Source organism: Tachyglossus aculeatus, chromosome 27 (assembly GCF_015852505.1).
Source record: "Tachyglossus aculeatus isolate mTacAcu1 chromosome 27, mTacAcu1.pri, whole genome shotgun sequence".
In the NCBI taxonomy this organism is placed as follows: domain Eukaryota; kingdom Metazoa; phylum Chordata; class Mammalia; order Monotremata; family Tachyglossidae; genus Tachyglossus; species Tachyglossus aculeatus.
In genome coordinates this window covers 496,732-513,610 of record NC_052092.1, presented here as the reverse complement: position 1 = coordinate 513,610, position 16,879 = coordinate 496,732, and the positions used below count along the sequence as shown (strand labels likewise).

Genomic DNA, 16,879 nt, shown 5'->3' with positions numbered 1-16,879 from the left:
ACGGTCTTCATCCCCATTTTACAGATGAGGTCATTGAGGCCCAGAGAAGTGAAGTGACTTGCCTAAAGTCACACAGCTGGGATTTGAACCCGTGACCTCTGATTCCAAAGCCTGTGTTCTTTCCACTGAGCCACGCTACTTCTCTACTTCTCTGTACCTCAGTTACTTCATCTGTAAAATGGGGGTTAAGACTGGGAGCCCCATGTGGGACAGGGACTACCTCAGTGCTTAGAACAGTGCCTGGCACCTAGTACGTGCTTAACAAAAACCATTCAACAAAAAAACCCTCCCTCCTGCTATTTATCCTCTCTCCTCTCCTGCTACACTCAATGGGAAGAGCCCGGGCTTGGGAGTCAGAGGTCGTGGGTTCAAATCCCGGCTCCGCCACCTGTCAGCTGGGTGACTTTGGGCAAGTCGCTTCACTTCTCTGGGCCTCAGTTACCTCATCCGAAAAAGATGAGAAGCAGCGTGGCTCAGGGGAAAGAGCCCGGGCTTTGGAGTCAGGGGTCACGGGTTTGAATCCCGGCTCCGCCGATTGTCAGCTGTGTGACTTTGGGCAAGTCACTTCGCTTCTCTGGGCCTCAGCTCCCTCATCTGGAAAATGGGGATGAAGTCTGTGAGCCCCCCGTGGGACCACCTGATCTCCTTGTAACCTCCCCAGCGCTTAGAACAGTGCTTTGCACATAGTAAGCGCTTAATAAATACCATTATTATTAATAATAAAAATGGGGATTAAGACTGTGAGTCGACATGGGACAACCTGATCACCTTGTAACCTCCCCAGCGCTTAGAACAGTGCTTTGCACATAGTAAGCACTTAATAAATACCATTATTATTATTATTATTATTATTATTAATAAAAATGGGAATTAAGACTGTGAGCCGACATGGGCCAACCTGATCACCTTGCAACCTCCCCAGCACTTAGAACAGCGCTTTGCACATAGTAAGTGCTTGATAAATGCCATTATTATTATTATTATTATTATTATTATTAAAAATGGGGATTAAGACTGTGAGCCGCCATGGGACAACCCGATCACCTTGTATCCTCCCCAGCGCTTCGAACAGTGCTTAACAAATGCCATCATTATTCTGATTATTATTACACTCCAGCTCAAACTCTCGACTCCTTCCTAACTCACCGAACTCACCGTGCCTCGATTTTGTCTTTCTTCTGCCTCCGATTCTTCGCCCACACCCTTCCCACCCTCTTGCTTCACAAATCCTGGGACACCACCACTCTTCCCATCTCCAAAGCCCCCCGGAAATCCCATCTCCTCCAGGAGGCCTTCCCTGATTAACCTCTCATCTCCCCACCCTATCCCCCTTCCCTATCGCCACTCCGGCCCTTGTGGCTGAGCACCCCCGAAGCTCTTGATCTTAAATACTCTGTTCCTTAACGGTCATGACGGTATTTGTTAAGCGCTTACTATGGGTCAGGCTCTGCTCTAAATGCTGGGGTAGATTCATTCATTCAATTGTATTTATTGGGCGGTATTTATTAAGCGCTTACTATGGGTCAGGCCCTGTTCTAAATGCTGGGGTAGATTCATTCATTCAGTCGTATTTATTGAGCGCTTACTGTGTGCAGCGTAGATGCGAGATGATCAGCTCCCACGTGGGGCTCACGGTATTTATTGAGCGCTTTCTAAGCGCAGAGCACTCTGCTAAACGCTTGGGAGAGTGCAGTACAGGAGAATTCATAATAATGGCATTTATTAAGCGCTTACTATGTGCAAAGCACTGTTCTAAGCGCTGGATTAAAGGACACGTTCCCCGCCCATAACGAGCATACAGCCTAGATGGTGACAGGGACATTCATTCATATAATAATAATAATAGTAATAATTGGCATTTGTTAAGCGCTTACTATGTGCAAAGCACTGTTCTAAGCGCTGGGGAGGATACAGGGTGATCAGGTTGTCCCACGTGGGGCTCACAGTCTTAATCCCCATTTTACAGATGAGGTAACTGAGGCCCATAGAAGTTAAGTGACTTGCCCAATAATAATAAAAATAATGATGGCATTTGTTAAGCACTTACTATGTGCAAAGCACTGTTCATATGACTAAAGACTGAGCCCCCTTTTTCCTCTCCTCCTCCCCATCCCCCCTACCCTACCTCCTTCCCCTCCCCACAGCACCTGTATATTCATTCATTCATTCAATCGTATTTACTGAGCGCTTACTGTGTGCAGAGCACTGTACTAAGCGCTTGGGAAGTACAAGTTGGCAACATCTAGAGACGGTCCCCACCCAACAGTGGGCTCACAGTCTAGAAAGGGGAGAATATATGTTTGGACAGATTTATTACTCTATTTATTTTACTTGTACATATTTACTATTCTGTTTATTTTGTTAATGGTGCGCACCTAGCTTTATTCTATTTATTCGGATGACTTGACACCCGTCCACATGTTTTGTTTTGTCGTCCGTCTCCCCCTTCTAGACTGGGAGCCCGTTGCTGGGTAGGGACCGTCTCTATACGTTGCCGACTTGTACTTCCCAGGCGCTCAGCCCAGTGCTCTGCACACAGTAAGCGCTCAATAAATACGATTGAATGGACGAATGAATAAAGAAGTCACGGGGCTGGGAGCCGGGCCGTTCCCAGGTCAGCCTGCCGGCCAGCGGTCCCAGGATAGTCGAAGGAGTCCCGAGCTCGTCTTCCCAGCTGGAGACGGGCTGTGATGACATTCCCTCTTTTCCCTTTGCGTTCCCAATGACGCTTCCTCTCCAAGGCCCAACAATCGATCCATTGTATCGATTGGAGTCAGAAGTCCACCGCTTGTCCGGTCCGTGATCTTGGGCCAGTCGCTTCACTTCTCCGGGCCTCAGTTACCTCATCCGGAAAATGGGGAGCTCTGCGTGGGACTGGGACTGTGTCCAACCCTGTTTGCTTGTATCCACCTCGTCTCCCCCTCGTCCCCCTCTCCATCTTACCTCCTTCCCTTCCCCACAGCACCTGTATATATGTATATATGTTTGTACGTATTTATTACTCTATTTATTTTATTTGTACCTATCTATTTTATTTATTTTATTTTGTTAGTACGTTTGGTTTTGTTCTCCGTCTCCCCCTTTTAGACTGTGAGCCCACTGTTGGGTAGGGACTGTCTCTATGTGTTGCCAACTTGTACTTCCCCAGCGCTTAGTACAGTGCCGTGCACATAGTAAGCGCTCAATAAATACGATCGATGATGACGATGATCCACCTCAGCGCTTAGCACGGCGCCCGGCGTAGCAAGCGCTTAATGGATGGCCCATTATTGTCCAACCCGACTTCCTCTGCTGGGATGAACGATCCTTACCTTTTAGACTGTGAGCCCACTGTTGGGTAGGGACTGTCTCTATGTGTTGCCAATTTGTACTTCCCAAGCGCTTAGTACAGTGCTCTGCACATAGTAAGCGCTCAATAAATATGATTGATTGATTGATTGATTACCTTTCCTCCTCCTCCCCGGCCAGGCTCCTTCCTGCTCTACACGTCCGACGGCCCAGCCCAGCTCATCAGTTTCCCCCTTCAAAGCGTCAACGTCTGCACCGTGAGCCTTGTGGGGGTCTTCTCTTGGGGGGGATCCAAGGAGGGGATCCAAGTCCAGAGGAAAAGGGCCCGGGAATGGGGCTGGGACGCCATTGCGGGCCGAGGGCGGGGGTAAGCGGCATCCCTGTGCTTCTCTCCCCGCAGCTGACCTTCTATTATTATTTGCACGGCTCGGAGGAAGGCAGCCTCCTCCTCTTCCATCAGCCCTTGAGCCCGGTCCCCGCGTCCGCCTCGAAGGCCCCAGACCGCTCCCTGCTCCGGAGCCGGGCGGGAGACCTGGGCCCGGCCTGGGTCCGCGACGTGGTTCGGATTCAATCCAATCTGACCTTCCAGGTGAAGGCCCGGCGAGGGCGGGAGGAAGGGAATTTCGGGAAGGGGGGCGGCGGGAGAGGGAGTTGGCGGAGGGGCGCGTTCGGGCGTCAGGATGGGGAACGCTTTGCCCAAAGCGCCTTGGCGCCTGAGGCGAGGGGGAGAGTTGGGCTCCCAGAGCCTGAGGTGAGCTGGGAGACCCCAGCTGAGCCCACGCATCATCATCAATCGTATTTATTGAGCGCTTACTGTACTGAGCGCTTGGGAAGTACAGATTGGCAACGTATAACACCGCACAGATCATCCTGGAAGGGAAGACGGGGCCCGGCGGCGGCGTGGGCCTGGACGACCTGATCCTGTCTCAGGGGTGCAGGGAGTTGCCAGGTAAGCGAGGCCTCCTCTCCTCTCCATCCATCAATCAGTCGCATTTATTGAGCGCTTACTGTGTGCGGAGCACTGTACTAAGCGCTTGGGAAGTACAAGTTGGCAACTCCTCCTCTCCCCCCCGATTCCCTCCAATTCCCGGTCCCTCCTTCCCGCCCCGGCCGAGGGGCCTCTCCTTCCCTGAGGAGGGGACCGGAGGCGGGTCGGGGAAGGAGGTCACGCTCCGGGGGTCTCCGCTAAGACACCTTGGGCTCCCCAGAGCCTTACCTGCCTCTGATGGAGACGCCCACCGCGGGGACAGAGGGGACCCGCGCCCCGGCGTCCCCCGGCCCGGCCCGCTCCTTCGCCTCGGTCGAGGAGCGCTGCGGGCCCGGCCAGTTCGCCTGCGAGGACCGCTGCCTTCGGGACGAGGAGCGTTGTGACTTCATCGCTCAGTGTACCGACGGCATCGACGAAGAGGGCTGCGGTAATTGGGGGGCCGGGCCCCCGTCAATCAATCAATCAATCAATCAATCAATCGTATTTATTGAGCGCTTACTATGTGCAGAGCACTGTACTAAGCGCTTGGGAAGTACAAATTGGCATCACGTAGAGACAGTCCCTACCCAACAGCGGGCTCACAGTCTAAAAGGGGGAGACGGAGAACAGAACCAAACATGCCAACAAAAGAAAATAAGTAGGATAGAAATGTACAAGTAAAATAAATAAATAAATAAATAAATAAATAAATAAATAAATAAATAAACAGAGTAATAAATATGTACAACCGTCCCCTTCTCTTGGGTGCCAGCGGGCTGCGGAGGGCCCAAAGGGGCAGTTTTGGGGGGCGAGGGCTGAGGGATGGGGGCTATGGTTGTGTTTCGGGGGGCCAGGCCAGACCACCTTCGAAGAGGCCGCGGCCGTGGGCTGGAGGGACGTCAGCTCGGGCCGGCTGCAGTGGATGAGACGGCAAGCCGACGGCGGCATCGGGCCTGGCACCGATGCCAGCAACAGCTCCGCGGGTGAGGCTTCCTCGGGGCGCGCGGGTTCCTTGTGGCGTTCTGGGGTGAACGATAATAATAATAATAATAATAATAATAATGGCGTTTACTAAGCGCTTACTACGTGCCAAGCACCGTTCTAAGCACCGGGGAGGTTACAACGTGATCAGGTTGCCAATTTGTTGCCAATGTGTACTTCCCAAGCGCTTAGTACAGTGCTCTGCACCTAGTAAGCGCTTGATAAATACGATCGATGATGATGATCAGGTTGTGTCACGGGGGGCTCACAGTCTCCATCCTCATTTTCCGGATGAGGGAACTGAGGCCCAGAGAAGTGAAGGGACTTAATAATCATCATCGTCATCGTCATCAATCGTATTTATTGAGTGCTTACTGTGTGCAGAGCACTGGACTAAGCGCTTGGGAAGTCCGAATTGGCAACATCTAGAGACAGTCCCTACCCAACAGTGGGCTCACAGTCTAAAAGGGGGAGACGGAGAACGAAACCAAACATACTCACAAAATAAAAGAAATAGAATAGATATGTACAAATAAAATAAATAAATAAAGAGTAAAAAATATGTACAAACATATATACATATATACAGGTGCTGTGGGGAAGGGAAGGAGGTAAGATGGGGGGTAATAATGATGGCATTTGAAGTGAAGTGACTTAATCATCATCATCATCATAATAATGATGGCACTTGTTAAGCGCTTACTATGTGCCAAGCACTGTTCTAAGCGCCGGGGAGGTTACAAGGTGATCAGGTTGTCCCACAGGGGGGCTCACAGTCTTCATCCCCATTTCCAGATGAGGTAACTGAGGCCCAGAGAAGTGAAGTGACTTAATAATAATAATAATGATGGCATTTGAAGTGAAGTGACTTAATAATCATCATCATCACATCATCATAATAATGATGGCACTTGTTAAGCGCTTACTATGTGCCAAGCACTGTTCTAAGCGCCGGGGAGGTTACAAGGTGATCAGGTTGTCCCACGGGGGGCTCACAGTCTTCATCCCAATTTCCAGATGAGGTAACTGAGGCACAGAGAAGTGAAGTGACTTAATAATAATAATAATAATAATAATAATGATGGCTCTTGTTAAGTGCTTACTATGTGATAAGCACTGTTCTAAGCGCTGAGGAGGTTACAAGGTGATCATGTTGTCCCATGGGGGGCTCACGGTCTTAATCCCCATTTTCCAGATGAGGTAACTGAGGCCCAGAGAAGGGAAGTGACTTAATAATAATAATAATAATAATGATGGCATTTATTAAGCACTTACTATATGCCAAGCACTGTTCTAAGTGCTGGAGAGGTTACAAGGTGATCACGTTGTCCCATGGGGGGCTCACAGTCTTAATCCCCATTTTCCAGATGAGGTAACTGAGGCCCAGAGAAGTGAAGTGACTTAATACTAATAATAATAATGATGGCATTTGTTAAGCACTTACTATGTGCCAAGCACTGTTCCAAGCGCTGGGGAGGTTACAAGGTGGTCAGGTTGTCCCACGTGGGGCTCACAGTCTTAATCCCCATTTTACAGATGAGGTCACTGAGGCTCAGAGAAGTGAAGTGACTTGCCCAAGGTCCCACAGCAGACATGTGGCGGAGCCGGGATTCGAACCCATGACCTCTGGCTCCAGAGCCCGTGCTCTTCCCACTGAGCCACCCTGCTTCTCTGTGAGCCCCACGAGGGACAAGCTGATGACCTTGTATCCCCCCCGCCAGCGCTCAGAACAGGGCTTTGCACATAGTAAGCGCTTCGCGAATCATCAATCGTATTCAATAAAATACGTATTTCAATAATCGTATTTAGCAAATGGCATCGCCATCATCAGTCAGTGTCCCCGGGGAGTCAGGGGGGTCTGCCCAGAGGAGGTTCCCCAGTATGTGCCCCGGGGGAGGGGACAGATGTCAACTCAGCGTGGCTCAGTGGAAACAGCCCGGGCTTTGAGTCCGAGGCCATGGGTTCGAATACCGCCTCCGCCACGTGTCTGCTGTGTGACCTCGGGGAAGTCAACTTGACTTCTCTGAGCCGCGTCTGTAAAATGGGGATGAAGACTGTGAACGTGATCACTTTGTATCCCGCCCAGCGCTTAGAACAGTGCTCTGCACGTAGTAATGCCGACTTTATTGTTATTATTCTTATTATTATGTCGTCTGGCTCTCTTTGCAGGTCACTTCCTGAGTCTGCAGAAGGCGTGGGGGCAGTTTTGGGGCCCGGCCCGGGCACGTACCCTCCCGCTGGGCCCCTCCGGCCCCGACTGCACCCTCCACCTGGCATATTTCCTCCGGAGCGGCCCCGAAGGTGGGCGCTGCCCTCACCCGGACCCCCGGTCCGGCCCGGCCTGGTCCGCCCCGGCATGCGGAGCTCACCCACCGGGCCGGGCCCCGGCTCCCGGCCTTCCCCGGACGCGAGGCCCTGGCCCCTGGAGTCAGGCAGGGAATAATAATAATAATAATAATAACATTTATTAAGCGCTTACTATGTGCCAAGCACTGTTCTAAGCGCCGGGGAGGTTACAAGGTGATCAGGTTGTCCCGCGTGGGGCTCACGGTCTTCATCCCCATTTTACAGATGAGGGAACTGAGGCCCAGAGAAGTGACTCGCCCAAAGTCACACAGCTGACAAGTGGCGGAGCTGGGATTTGAACCCATGACCTGTGACTCCAAAGCCTGGGCTCTTTTCCACTGAGCCGCGCTGCTGGGTTCTGCCTGACTTTTCCCTTATAATGATAATGATGGCATTTGTTAAGCGCTTACTCTGTGCCAAGCACTGTTCTAAGCGCCGGGGAGGTTACAAGGTGATCAGGTTGTCCCACGGGGGGGCTCACGGTCTTCATCCCCATTTGCCAGATGAGGGAACTGAGGCCCAGAGAAGTGACTCGCCCAAAGTCACCCAGCTGACAAGTGGCGGAGCCAGGATTTGAACCCATGACCTCTGGCTCCAAAGCCCGGGCTCTTTTCCACTGAGCCGCGCTGCTGGGTTCTGCCTGACTTTTCCCTTATAATGATAATGATGGCATTTGTTAAGCGCTTACTCTGTGCAAAGCACTGTTCTAAGCGCTGGTAATAATAATTACGGCGTTTGTTAAGCGCTTACTATGTGCCAAGCACTGTTCTAAGTGCTGGTAATAATTACGGCGTTTGTTAAGCGCTTACTATGTGCAAAGCACTGTTCTAAGCGCTGGGGCGATACAAGGTGGTCAGGTTGTCCCACATGGGGCTCACAGTCTTAATCATCATCATCATCATCATCATCATCAATCGTATTTATTGAGCGCTTACTGTGTGCAGAGCACTGGACTAAGCGCTTGGGAAGTACAAATTGGCAACATAGAGAGACAGTCCCTACCCAACAGTGGGCTCACAGTCTAAAAGGGGGAGACAGAGAACAAAACCAAACATACTAACAAAATAAAATAAATAAAATAGGTATGTACAAGTAAAATAAATAGAGTAATAAATCTGTACGAACATATATCCATATATACAGGTGCTGTGGGGAAGGGAAGGAGGTAAGATGGGGGGGATGGAGAGGGGGACGAGGGGGAGAGGAAGGAAGGGGCTCAGTCTGGGAAGGCCTCCTGGAGGAGGTGAGCTCTCAGCAGGGCCTTGAAGGGAGGAAGAGAGCGAGCTTGGCGGATGGGCGGAGGGATTGGGGGCATTCCAGGCCAGGAGGTAACTGAGGCTCAGAGAAGCTAAGAGACTTGCCCAAGGTCACGAAGCAGACGTGTGGCGGAGCTGGGATTCGAACCCATGACCTCTGACTCCAAAGCCCGGGCTCTTTCCATCATCATCATCAATCGTATTTATTGAGCGCTTACTATGTGCAGAGCACTGTACTGAGCGCTTAAAATGATGGCATTTGTTAAGCGCTTACTATGCGCGAAGCACTGTTCTAAGCGCTGGTGGGGGATACAAGGTGATCAGGTTGGCCCACATGGGGCTTACAGTCATCATCCCCATTTTACAGATGAGGTAGCTGAGGCTTCGAGAAGTTCAGTGACTCGCCCGAGGTCACACAGCAGACATGTGGCGGAGCCGGGACTCGAACCCCTGACCTCCGACTCCAAAGCCCGGGCTCTTTCCACTGAGCCACGCCGCTGCTCTGGAGTCGGAGGTCATGGGTTCCAATCCCGGCTCCGCCAACTGCCAGCCGTGCGACTTTGGGCGAGTCGCTTCGCTTCTCTGGGCCTCGGTTCCCTCATCCGTAAAATGGGGATGAAGACCTCGAGCCCCCCCGCCGTGGGCCAACCTCATCGTCTCGTAACCTCCCCAGTGCTTGGAACGGCGCTTGGCACATAGTAAGCGCTTAATAGATGCCATCGTGATTATTATTATTTCCGCCGAGCCACGTCCCTTCTCTCTCCTGGGCCTTCCCAGGCTGGAAAGGGCGGGGGGAAGGAGACTAAATGGAGGCAGGGGGAGGTGGTCCGTCTCCGGGGGTCTCCCCGGAGCGGCCCCCCGTCCCCGGTGGGTGACCCCCGGTCCGTCCCGCAGGGTTCCTGGCCCTCAGCGTGGCAGAGGAGGGCACGCGGAGGCCGGCCTGGCAAGGCCGGGGCCTGAGCGGTGCCGAATGGACCTACGTGAAGGTGCCCCTGGGACAAAGAGACCGGCCTTTCCAGGTAGCGGGCCGGAGATGACGGGGGGAGCGGGCAGCAGGCCGCGAAAGCCAGCCTCATCATCATCATCATCACCATCAATCGTATTTATTGAGCGCTTACTATGTGCAGAGCACTGAACGAAGCGCTTGGGAAGTCCAGATTGGCAACATGTAGAGACGGTCCCTACCCAACGGCGGGCTCACGGTCTAAAAGGGGGAGACAGAGAACAAAACCAAACATACTAACAAAATAAAATAAATAGAATAGATGTGTACAAATAAATTAAATAAATAAATAGAGTAAAAAAAAATCTGTACAAACATATATACATATGTACAGGTGCTGTGGGGAAGGGAGGGAGGTAAGATGGGGGGATGGAGAGGGGGACGAGGGGGAGAGGAAGGAAGGGGCTCAGTCTGGGAAGGCCTCCTGGAGGAGGTGAGCTCTCAGCAGGGCCTTGAAGGGAGGAAGAGAGCGAGCTTGGCGGATGGGCAGAGGGATTGGGGGCATTCCAGGCCCGGGGGAGGACGTGGGCCGGGGGTCGATGGCGGGACGGGCGAGAGCGAGGTACAGGGAGGAGATTAGCGGCAGAGGAGCGGAGGGTGCGGGCTGCGATGGAGAAGGACAGAAGGGAGGTGAGGTAGGAGGGGGCCAGGGGATGGATGGAGTTTCTGCCTGATGCGCAGATTGATTGGGAGCCACTGGAGATTTTTGAGGAGGGGAGTAACATGCCCAGAGCGTTTCTGGACAAAGATAATCCGGGCAGCGGCATGAAGTATGGATTGGAGTGGAGAGAGACACGAGGATGGGAGATCAGAGAGAAGGCCGATGCAGTAGTCCAGACGGGATAGGATGAGAGCTTGAACGAGCAGGGGAGTGGTTGGGATGGAGAGGAAAGGGCGGATCTTGGCAATGTTGTGGAGCTGAGACCGGCAGGTTTTGGTGACGGCTTGGATGTGAGGGCTGAATGAGAGAGCGGAGTCGAGGATGACACCAAGGTTGCGGGCTTGTGAGACGGGAAGGATGGTAGTGCCGTCCACAGAGATGGGAAAGTCAGGGGGAGGGCAAGGTTTGGGAGGGAAGACAAGGAGTCTCGCTTTCCATTCGTTCATTCCTTCAGCCGTACTTACTTAGCGCTTGCTGCGTGCAGAGCACTGGACTAAGCGCTCGGGAAGTCCAAGTCGGCACCCCGTAGAGGCGGCCCCCTGCCCAACGACGGGCTCACGGGCCGTTTCCTTTCCCCGGGCCCAGCTGGAGCTCCTGGGGCATATCGATCCGGAAGCCCCCGGCTCGCCCGTAGCCGCCGTGGACAACGTGAAGTTTGAGAACTGTGACCCCAACCTGCCCCCCTTGGAAGCCCCAGGTACCCCCCCATTCCGTCCCGGGACGCTCCTCAAATCCGGAGAGGAACGGTCCTCTCGGTCAGGGGCCGGGCTGGAAATCCCAGGGTGGCTGGGAGCCGGGGGAGGAGGAGCCATTTTGGGATGACGAGGGAATCTTTCCCGCTCCGGCCTCCTCTCCTCCTTCTTCCCCCCGCTTCTCCCTGCCTTTCTTGGCCCACCCGGGCAGAGCTGTCGTGTAACTTTGAGAAGAGCATGTGCGGCTGGTACCCGGAGAGGAGGAGCGACGCCGTCTGGAGCCGGTCCAGTAACCGGGGCCCTGGATACGACCACACCACGGGCCGAGGTAGGCCTGGCCCGACGCCGGCCCTCCCTCACCCCTCTCTAACGAATTAATTAATTAATAATGGCATTTTATAAGCGCTTACTATGTGCCAAGCACTGTCGTTGGGTAGGGACCGTCTCTACATGTTGCCAACTTGTACTTCCCAAGCGCTTGGTACAGTGCTCTGCACACAGTAAGCGCTCAATAAATACCATTGATGATGATGCTGTTCTACGCACTGGGGGGATACAAAGTGATCGGATAGTCCCACGGGGGGTTCACAGTCTTCATCCCCATTTTCCAGATGAGGTCACTGAAGCCCAGAGAATAATAATAATGATGATGGCATTTTTATGAAGCGCTTACTATGTGCAAAGCACTGTTCTGAGCGCTGGAGAGGTTACAAGGTGATCAGGTTGTCCCACCGGGGGCCCACCGTCTGCATCCCCATTTTCCAAATGAGGTCACTGAAGCCCAGAGAATAATAATGATGATGGCATTTTTATTAAGCACTTACTATGTGCAAAGCACTGTTCTGAGCGCTGGAGAGGTTACAAGGTGATCAGGTTGTCCCACCGGGGGTCCACAGTCTTCATCCCCATTTTCCAGGTGAGGTCACTGAGGCCCAGAGAATAATGAGAATGATGATGGCATTTTTATTAAGCGCTTACTATGTGCAAAGCACTGTTCTGAGCACTGGAGAGGTTACAAGGCAATCAGCTTGGCCCATGGGGAGCTCACAGTCTTTATCCCCATTTTCCAGATGAGGTCACTGAGGCCCAGAGAATAATAAGAATGATGATGGCATTTTTATTAAGCGCTTACTATGTGCAAAGCACTGTTCTGAGCGCTGGAGAGGTTACAAGGCGATCAGGTTGGCCCACGGGGGGCCCACAGTCTTCATCCCCATTTTCCAGATGAGGTCACTGAGGCCCAGAGAAGTGAAGTGACTCGCCCAAAGTCACCCAGCTGACAAGTGGCGGAGCCGGGATTTGAACCCATGACCTCTGACTCCAAAACCCCGGGCTCTCTCCACCGAGCCACGCTGCTTCTTATTGGGCACAGCCCCCGTCCGACGTGGGGCTCACAGACCTAATCCCCATTTTACAGACGAGGGAACCGAGGCCTAGAGAAATCCATCAATCAATCAATCAATCAATCAATCGTATTTATTGAGCGCTTACTATGTGCAGAGCACTGTACTAAGCGCTTGGGAAGTCCAAATTGGCAACACAGAGAGCCAGTCCCTACCCAACAGTGGGCTCACAGTCTAAAAGGGGGAGACAGAGAACAGAACCAAACATACCAACAAAATAAAATAAATAGGATAGAAGTGTACAAGTAAAATAAATAAATAGAGTAATAAATATGTACAACCATATATACATATATCCAGGTGCTGTGGGGAAGGGAAGGAGGTAAGATGGGGGGGATGGAGAGGGGGGCGAGGGGGAGAGGAAGGAAGGCCTCCTGGAGGAGGTGAGCTCTCAGCAGGGCCTTGAAGGGAGGAAGAGAGCGAGCTTGGCGGAAGTGACTTGTTCAAGGTCACACAGCTGACAGGTGGCGGAGCCGGGATTAGAACCCAGGTCCTTCTGACTTCCGGGCTACTCTGTCTTCCCCCTGGGGCAGCCGGTGGGCACACGGGGGGCGGGAGGTGGGCAGAGGGATGGAAGGAGGATAGGATGGGGGAGAGCGGGAGGTTGACCGGCCTCTGGTGAAGGTCCCCTTCCTCCTCCTCCTCCTCCTCCTCCTCCTCGTCCTCCCCGCTGTCGTCCGCAGGCTACTACGTGTATCTGGACCCCACGTCCCCCCCATCTCGGGGGTCCCGGGCCCACCTGCTCACCGCCCCCCAGGTGCCCGCGACTTCGGTCCAGTGCCTCTCCTTCTGGTATCATTTATACGGGCCGCAGATCGGTAAGTAATCGGGCCCGGGAGGGCGTCCGGTGGGCAGGGGTTGGGCCTACTGATGGCATTTATCCCCCCTTTTAGACCGTGAGCCCACTGTTGGGTAGAGACGGTCTCTCTATGTTGCCAATTTGTACTTCCCAAGCGCTTAGTACAGTGCTCTGCACGTAGTAAGCGCTCAATAAATACGATTGATGGTGATGATGATTTATTAAGCCCTTATTGTGTGCCAAGCACTGTTCTAAGCGCTGGGGACGTTACAAGGTGATCGGGTTGTCCCACAGGCGGGCTCACAGTCTTCATCCCCATTTTCCAGGTGAGGTCACTGAGGCCCACAGAAGTTACTTGTACGTATTTATTCTACTGATTTTATTTTGTTAATATGTTTGGTTTTGCCGTCCGTCTCCCCCTTCTAGACTGTGAGCCCGCCGTTGGGTAGGGACTGTCTCTAGATGTTGCCTGCTTGGACTTCCCAAGCGCTTAGTCCAGTGCTCTGCACGCAGTTAAGCGCTCAAGAAATACGACTGAATGAATGAAGTGACTTGCCCAGAGTCACACAGCTGACCAGTGGCGGAGCCGGGATTCATCAATCGTATTTATTGAGCGCTTACTATGTGCAGAGCACTGTACCAAGTGCTTGGGAAGTACAAAGTACAAATGGGATTCGAACCCATGACCTCGGACTCCAAAGCCCGGGCTCTTTCCACTGAGCCGCGCTGCTTCTCAAGTCCTAGTGTCCACTGTCCTAGTGGGCAGAGATCGGGCCTGGGGGTCAGAAGGTTCTTTTGGGAGGCGGAAGGTCATGGGTTCGAATCCCGAATTCATTCATTCATTCAGTCGTATTTATTGAGCGCTTACTGTGTGCAGAGCACTGGACTAAGCGCTTTGGGAAGTCCAAGTTGGCAACATCTAGAGCCAACAGCGGGCTCACAGTCTAGAAGGGGGAGACAGACAACAAAACAAAACGTTAGCAAAATAAAATAAATAGAATAAATGTGTACAAGTAAAATGAATACATAAATAGAGTAATAAATATGTACAAACATATATACATATATACAGGTCCTTACTATGTGCCAAGCGCTGTTCTAAGCGCTGGGGAGGTTACAAGGTGATCAGGTGGTCCCACGGGGGGCTCACAGTTTTAATCCCCGTTTTCCAGATGAGGTAACTGAGGCACAGAGAAGTGAAGTGACTTGCCCAAGGTCACGCAGCAAAGTGGAGGAGCCGAGATTAGAACCCATGACCTCTGACTCCCAAGCCTGTGCTCTTCCATGCTGCTTCTCTCTAATAATAATAATAATAATAATGGCATTTATTAAGCACTTACTATGTGAAAAGCCCTGTTCTAAGCGCTGGGGAGGTGACAAGGTGATCAGGTTGTCCTGCGGGGGGCTCACAGTCTTCACCCCCATTTTCCAGATGGGGTAACTGAGGCCCAGAGAAGTGAAGTGACTTGCCCAAAGTCACACAGCTGACAGTTGGCAGAGCCGGGATTTGAACCCATGCCCTCTGACTCCAAAGCCCGGGCTCTTTCCGCTGAGCCACGCTGCTTCTCATAGCACATAGTAAGAGCTTAACGATCACCACAATTATTATCATCGTATGTATTATATAATTATATTTGTGTATTTATTATATAATAATAATTAGTAGTAGTAGTAGAAGTGGTATTTATTGAGGTTCCAGTTGATACTTGGCTCTATATTAGACGCCTGAGAAGTCTGGAATAAAAGAGTGATGTGTTCTTCTCCTGCAGGGAGTTCCTCCCTCTAACAAGGGGGGAAAACACAAAAATATCTCCAACTCCAGGAGCTAAAACACATAAATCGAGCAGATCCAGATCTTGAAAAAGCAGTGTGGCTCAGTGGAAAGAGCCCGGGCTTTGGAGTCAGAGGTCATGGGTTCGAATTCCGCCTCCGCCACTAGTCAGCTGTGTGACTTCGGGCAAGTCATTTCACTTCTCTGGGCCTCAGTGACCTCATCTGGAAAATGGGGATGAAGACTGTGAGCCCCCCCAGTGGGACCACCTGATCACCTTGTAAACTCCCCAGTGCTTAGAACGGTGCTTTGTACATAGTAAGTGCTTAACAAATGCCATTATTATTATTATTATTAGCTAAATCTACTCCTAGCATTCTAGGATTAGATGTAATCCCAGCGTTTAGAACAGTGCTTTGCCCATAGTAAGTGCTTAATAAATGCCATCATTATTATTATTATTTATCTATAAGAGTGCCTCAGTTTTTGAGACATTTTAGCGTGGGCATCTACAGTAGTTATTGAGCACCTGCTGGAGGTAGGGCACTGTACTGGCCACTTGCGGAGTAACGAGAAAAATAGTGATAATAATAATGGCATTTATTAAGCGCTTACTATGTGCAAAGCACTGTTCTAAGCGCTGGGGGGGATACAAGGTGATCAGGTTGGCCCACGGGGGGCTCACAGTCGTAATCCCCATTTTACAGATGAGGTAACTGAAGCTCAGAGAAGTGACTTGCCCCAGGTCCGTACAAGCATATATACATCAATCAATCAATCAATCAATCAATCGTATTTATTGAGCGCTCACTGTGTGCAGAGCACTGTACTAAGCGCTTGGGAAGTCCAAGTTGGCAACATCTAGAGACGGCCCCTACCCAACAGCGGGCTCACAGGCTAGAAGGGGGAAGCAGAGAACAAAACCAGACATATTAACAAAATAAAATAAGTAGAATAATCAATCAATCAATCAATCAATCGTATTTCTTGAGCGCTTACTATGTGCAGAGCACTGTACTAAGCGCTTGGGAAGTCCAAATTGGCAACACATAGAGACAGTCCCTCCCCAACAGCGGGCTCACGGTCTAAAAGGGGGAGACAGAGAACAAAACCAAACATACCAACAAAATAAAATAAATAGGACGGAAATGTACAAGTAAAATAAGTAAATAAATAAATAGAGTAATAAATATGTACAACCATATATACATATATACAGAATAAATATGTACAAGTAAAATAAATCAATAAATAGAGTAATATATATGTATATAGATATATACAGGTGCTGTGGGGAGGGGAAGGAGGTAAGGCGGGGGGATGGAGAGGGGGGAGAGGACTTTATTTTAGCTTGGGGCTGTGGGAGGTAGGGGAATTTTGGGGCTCAGTGGGGTGACGTGAGGACATATTTATTACTCTATTTATTTATTTATTTTACTTGTACATTTCTATCCTATTTATTTTATTCTTTTGGTACGTTTGGCTTTGTTCTCTGCCTCCCCCTTTTAGACCGTGAGCCCGCCGTTGGGTAGGGACCGTCTCTATGTGTTGCCAATTTGGACTTCCCAAGCGCTTAGTCCAGTGCTCCGCCCATAGTAAGCGCTCAATAAATACGATTGACTGATTGATTGACATCAGGGCTGGGGAGGCCTCTCCCTCATCCCCTTTTAGACTGTGAGCCCACTGTTGGGTAGGGACTGTCTCTATATGTT

The 16,879-nt window shown here is 51.3% G+C and overlaps 1 protein-coding gene across 1 annotated transcript in view; it reads left to right on the top strand.

The window, feature by feature from the left end:
• MAMDC4 (MAM domain containing 4) overlaps positions 1-16,879 on the top strand; it is an 83,459-nt gene that overhangs the window by 33,578 nt on the left and 33,002 nt on the right. Inside the window, exons 11-17 of the mRNA XM_038767722.1 lie at positions 3,689-3,877; positions 4,153-4,237; positions 4,497-4,703; positions 5,110-5,238; positions 7,406-7,537; positions 11,406-11,522; positions 13,281-13,415. Coding sequence (XP_038623650.1) covers positions 3,689-3,877; positions 4,153-4,237; positions 4,497-4,703; positions 5,110-5,238; positions 7,406-7,537; positions 11,406-11,522; positions 13,281-13,415 — 994 coding nt within the window. The remainder of the gene's footprint in view (positions 1-3,688; positions 3,878-4,152; positions 4,238-4,496; positions 4,704-5,109; positions 5,239-7,405; positions 7,538-11,405; positions 11,523-13,280; positions 13,416-16,879) is intronic.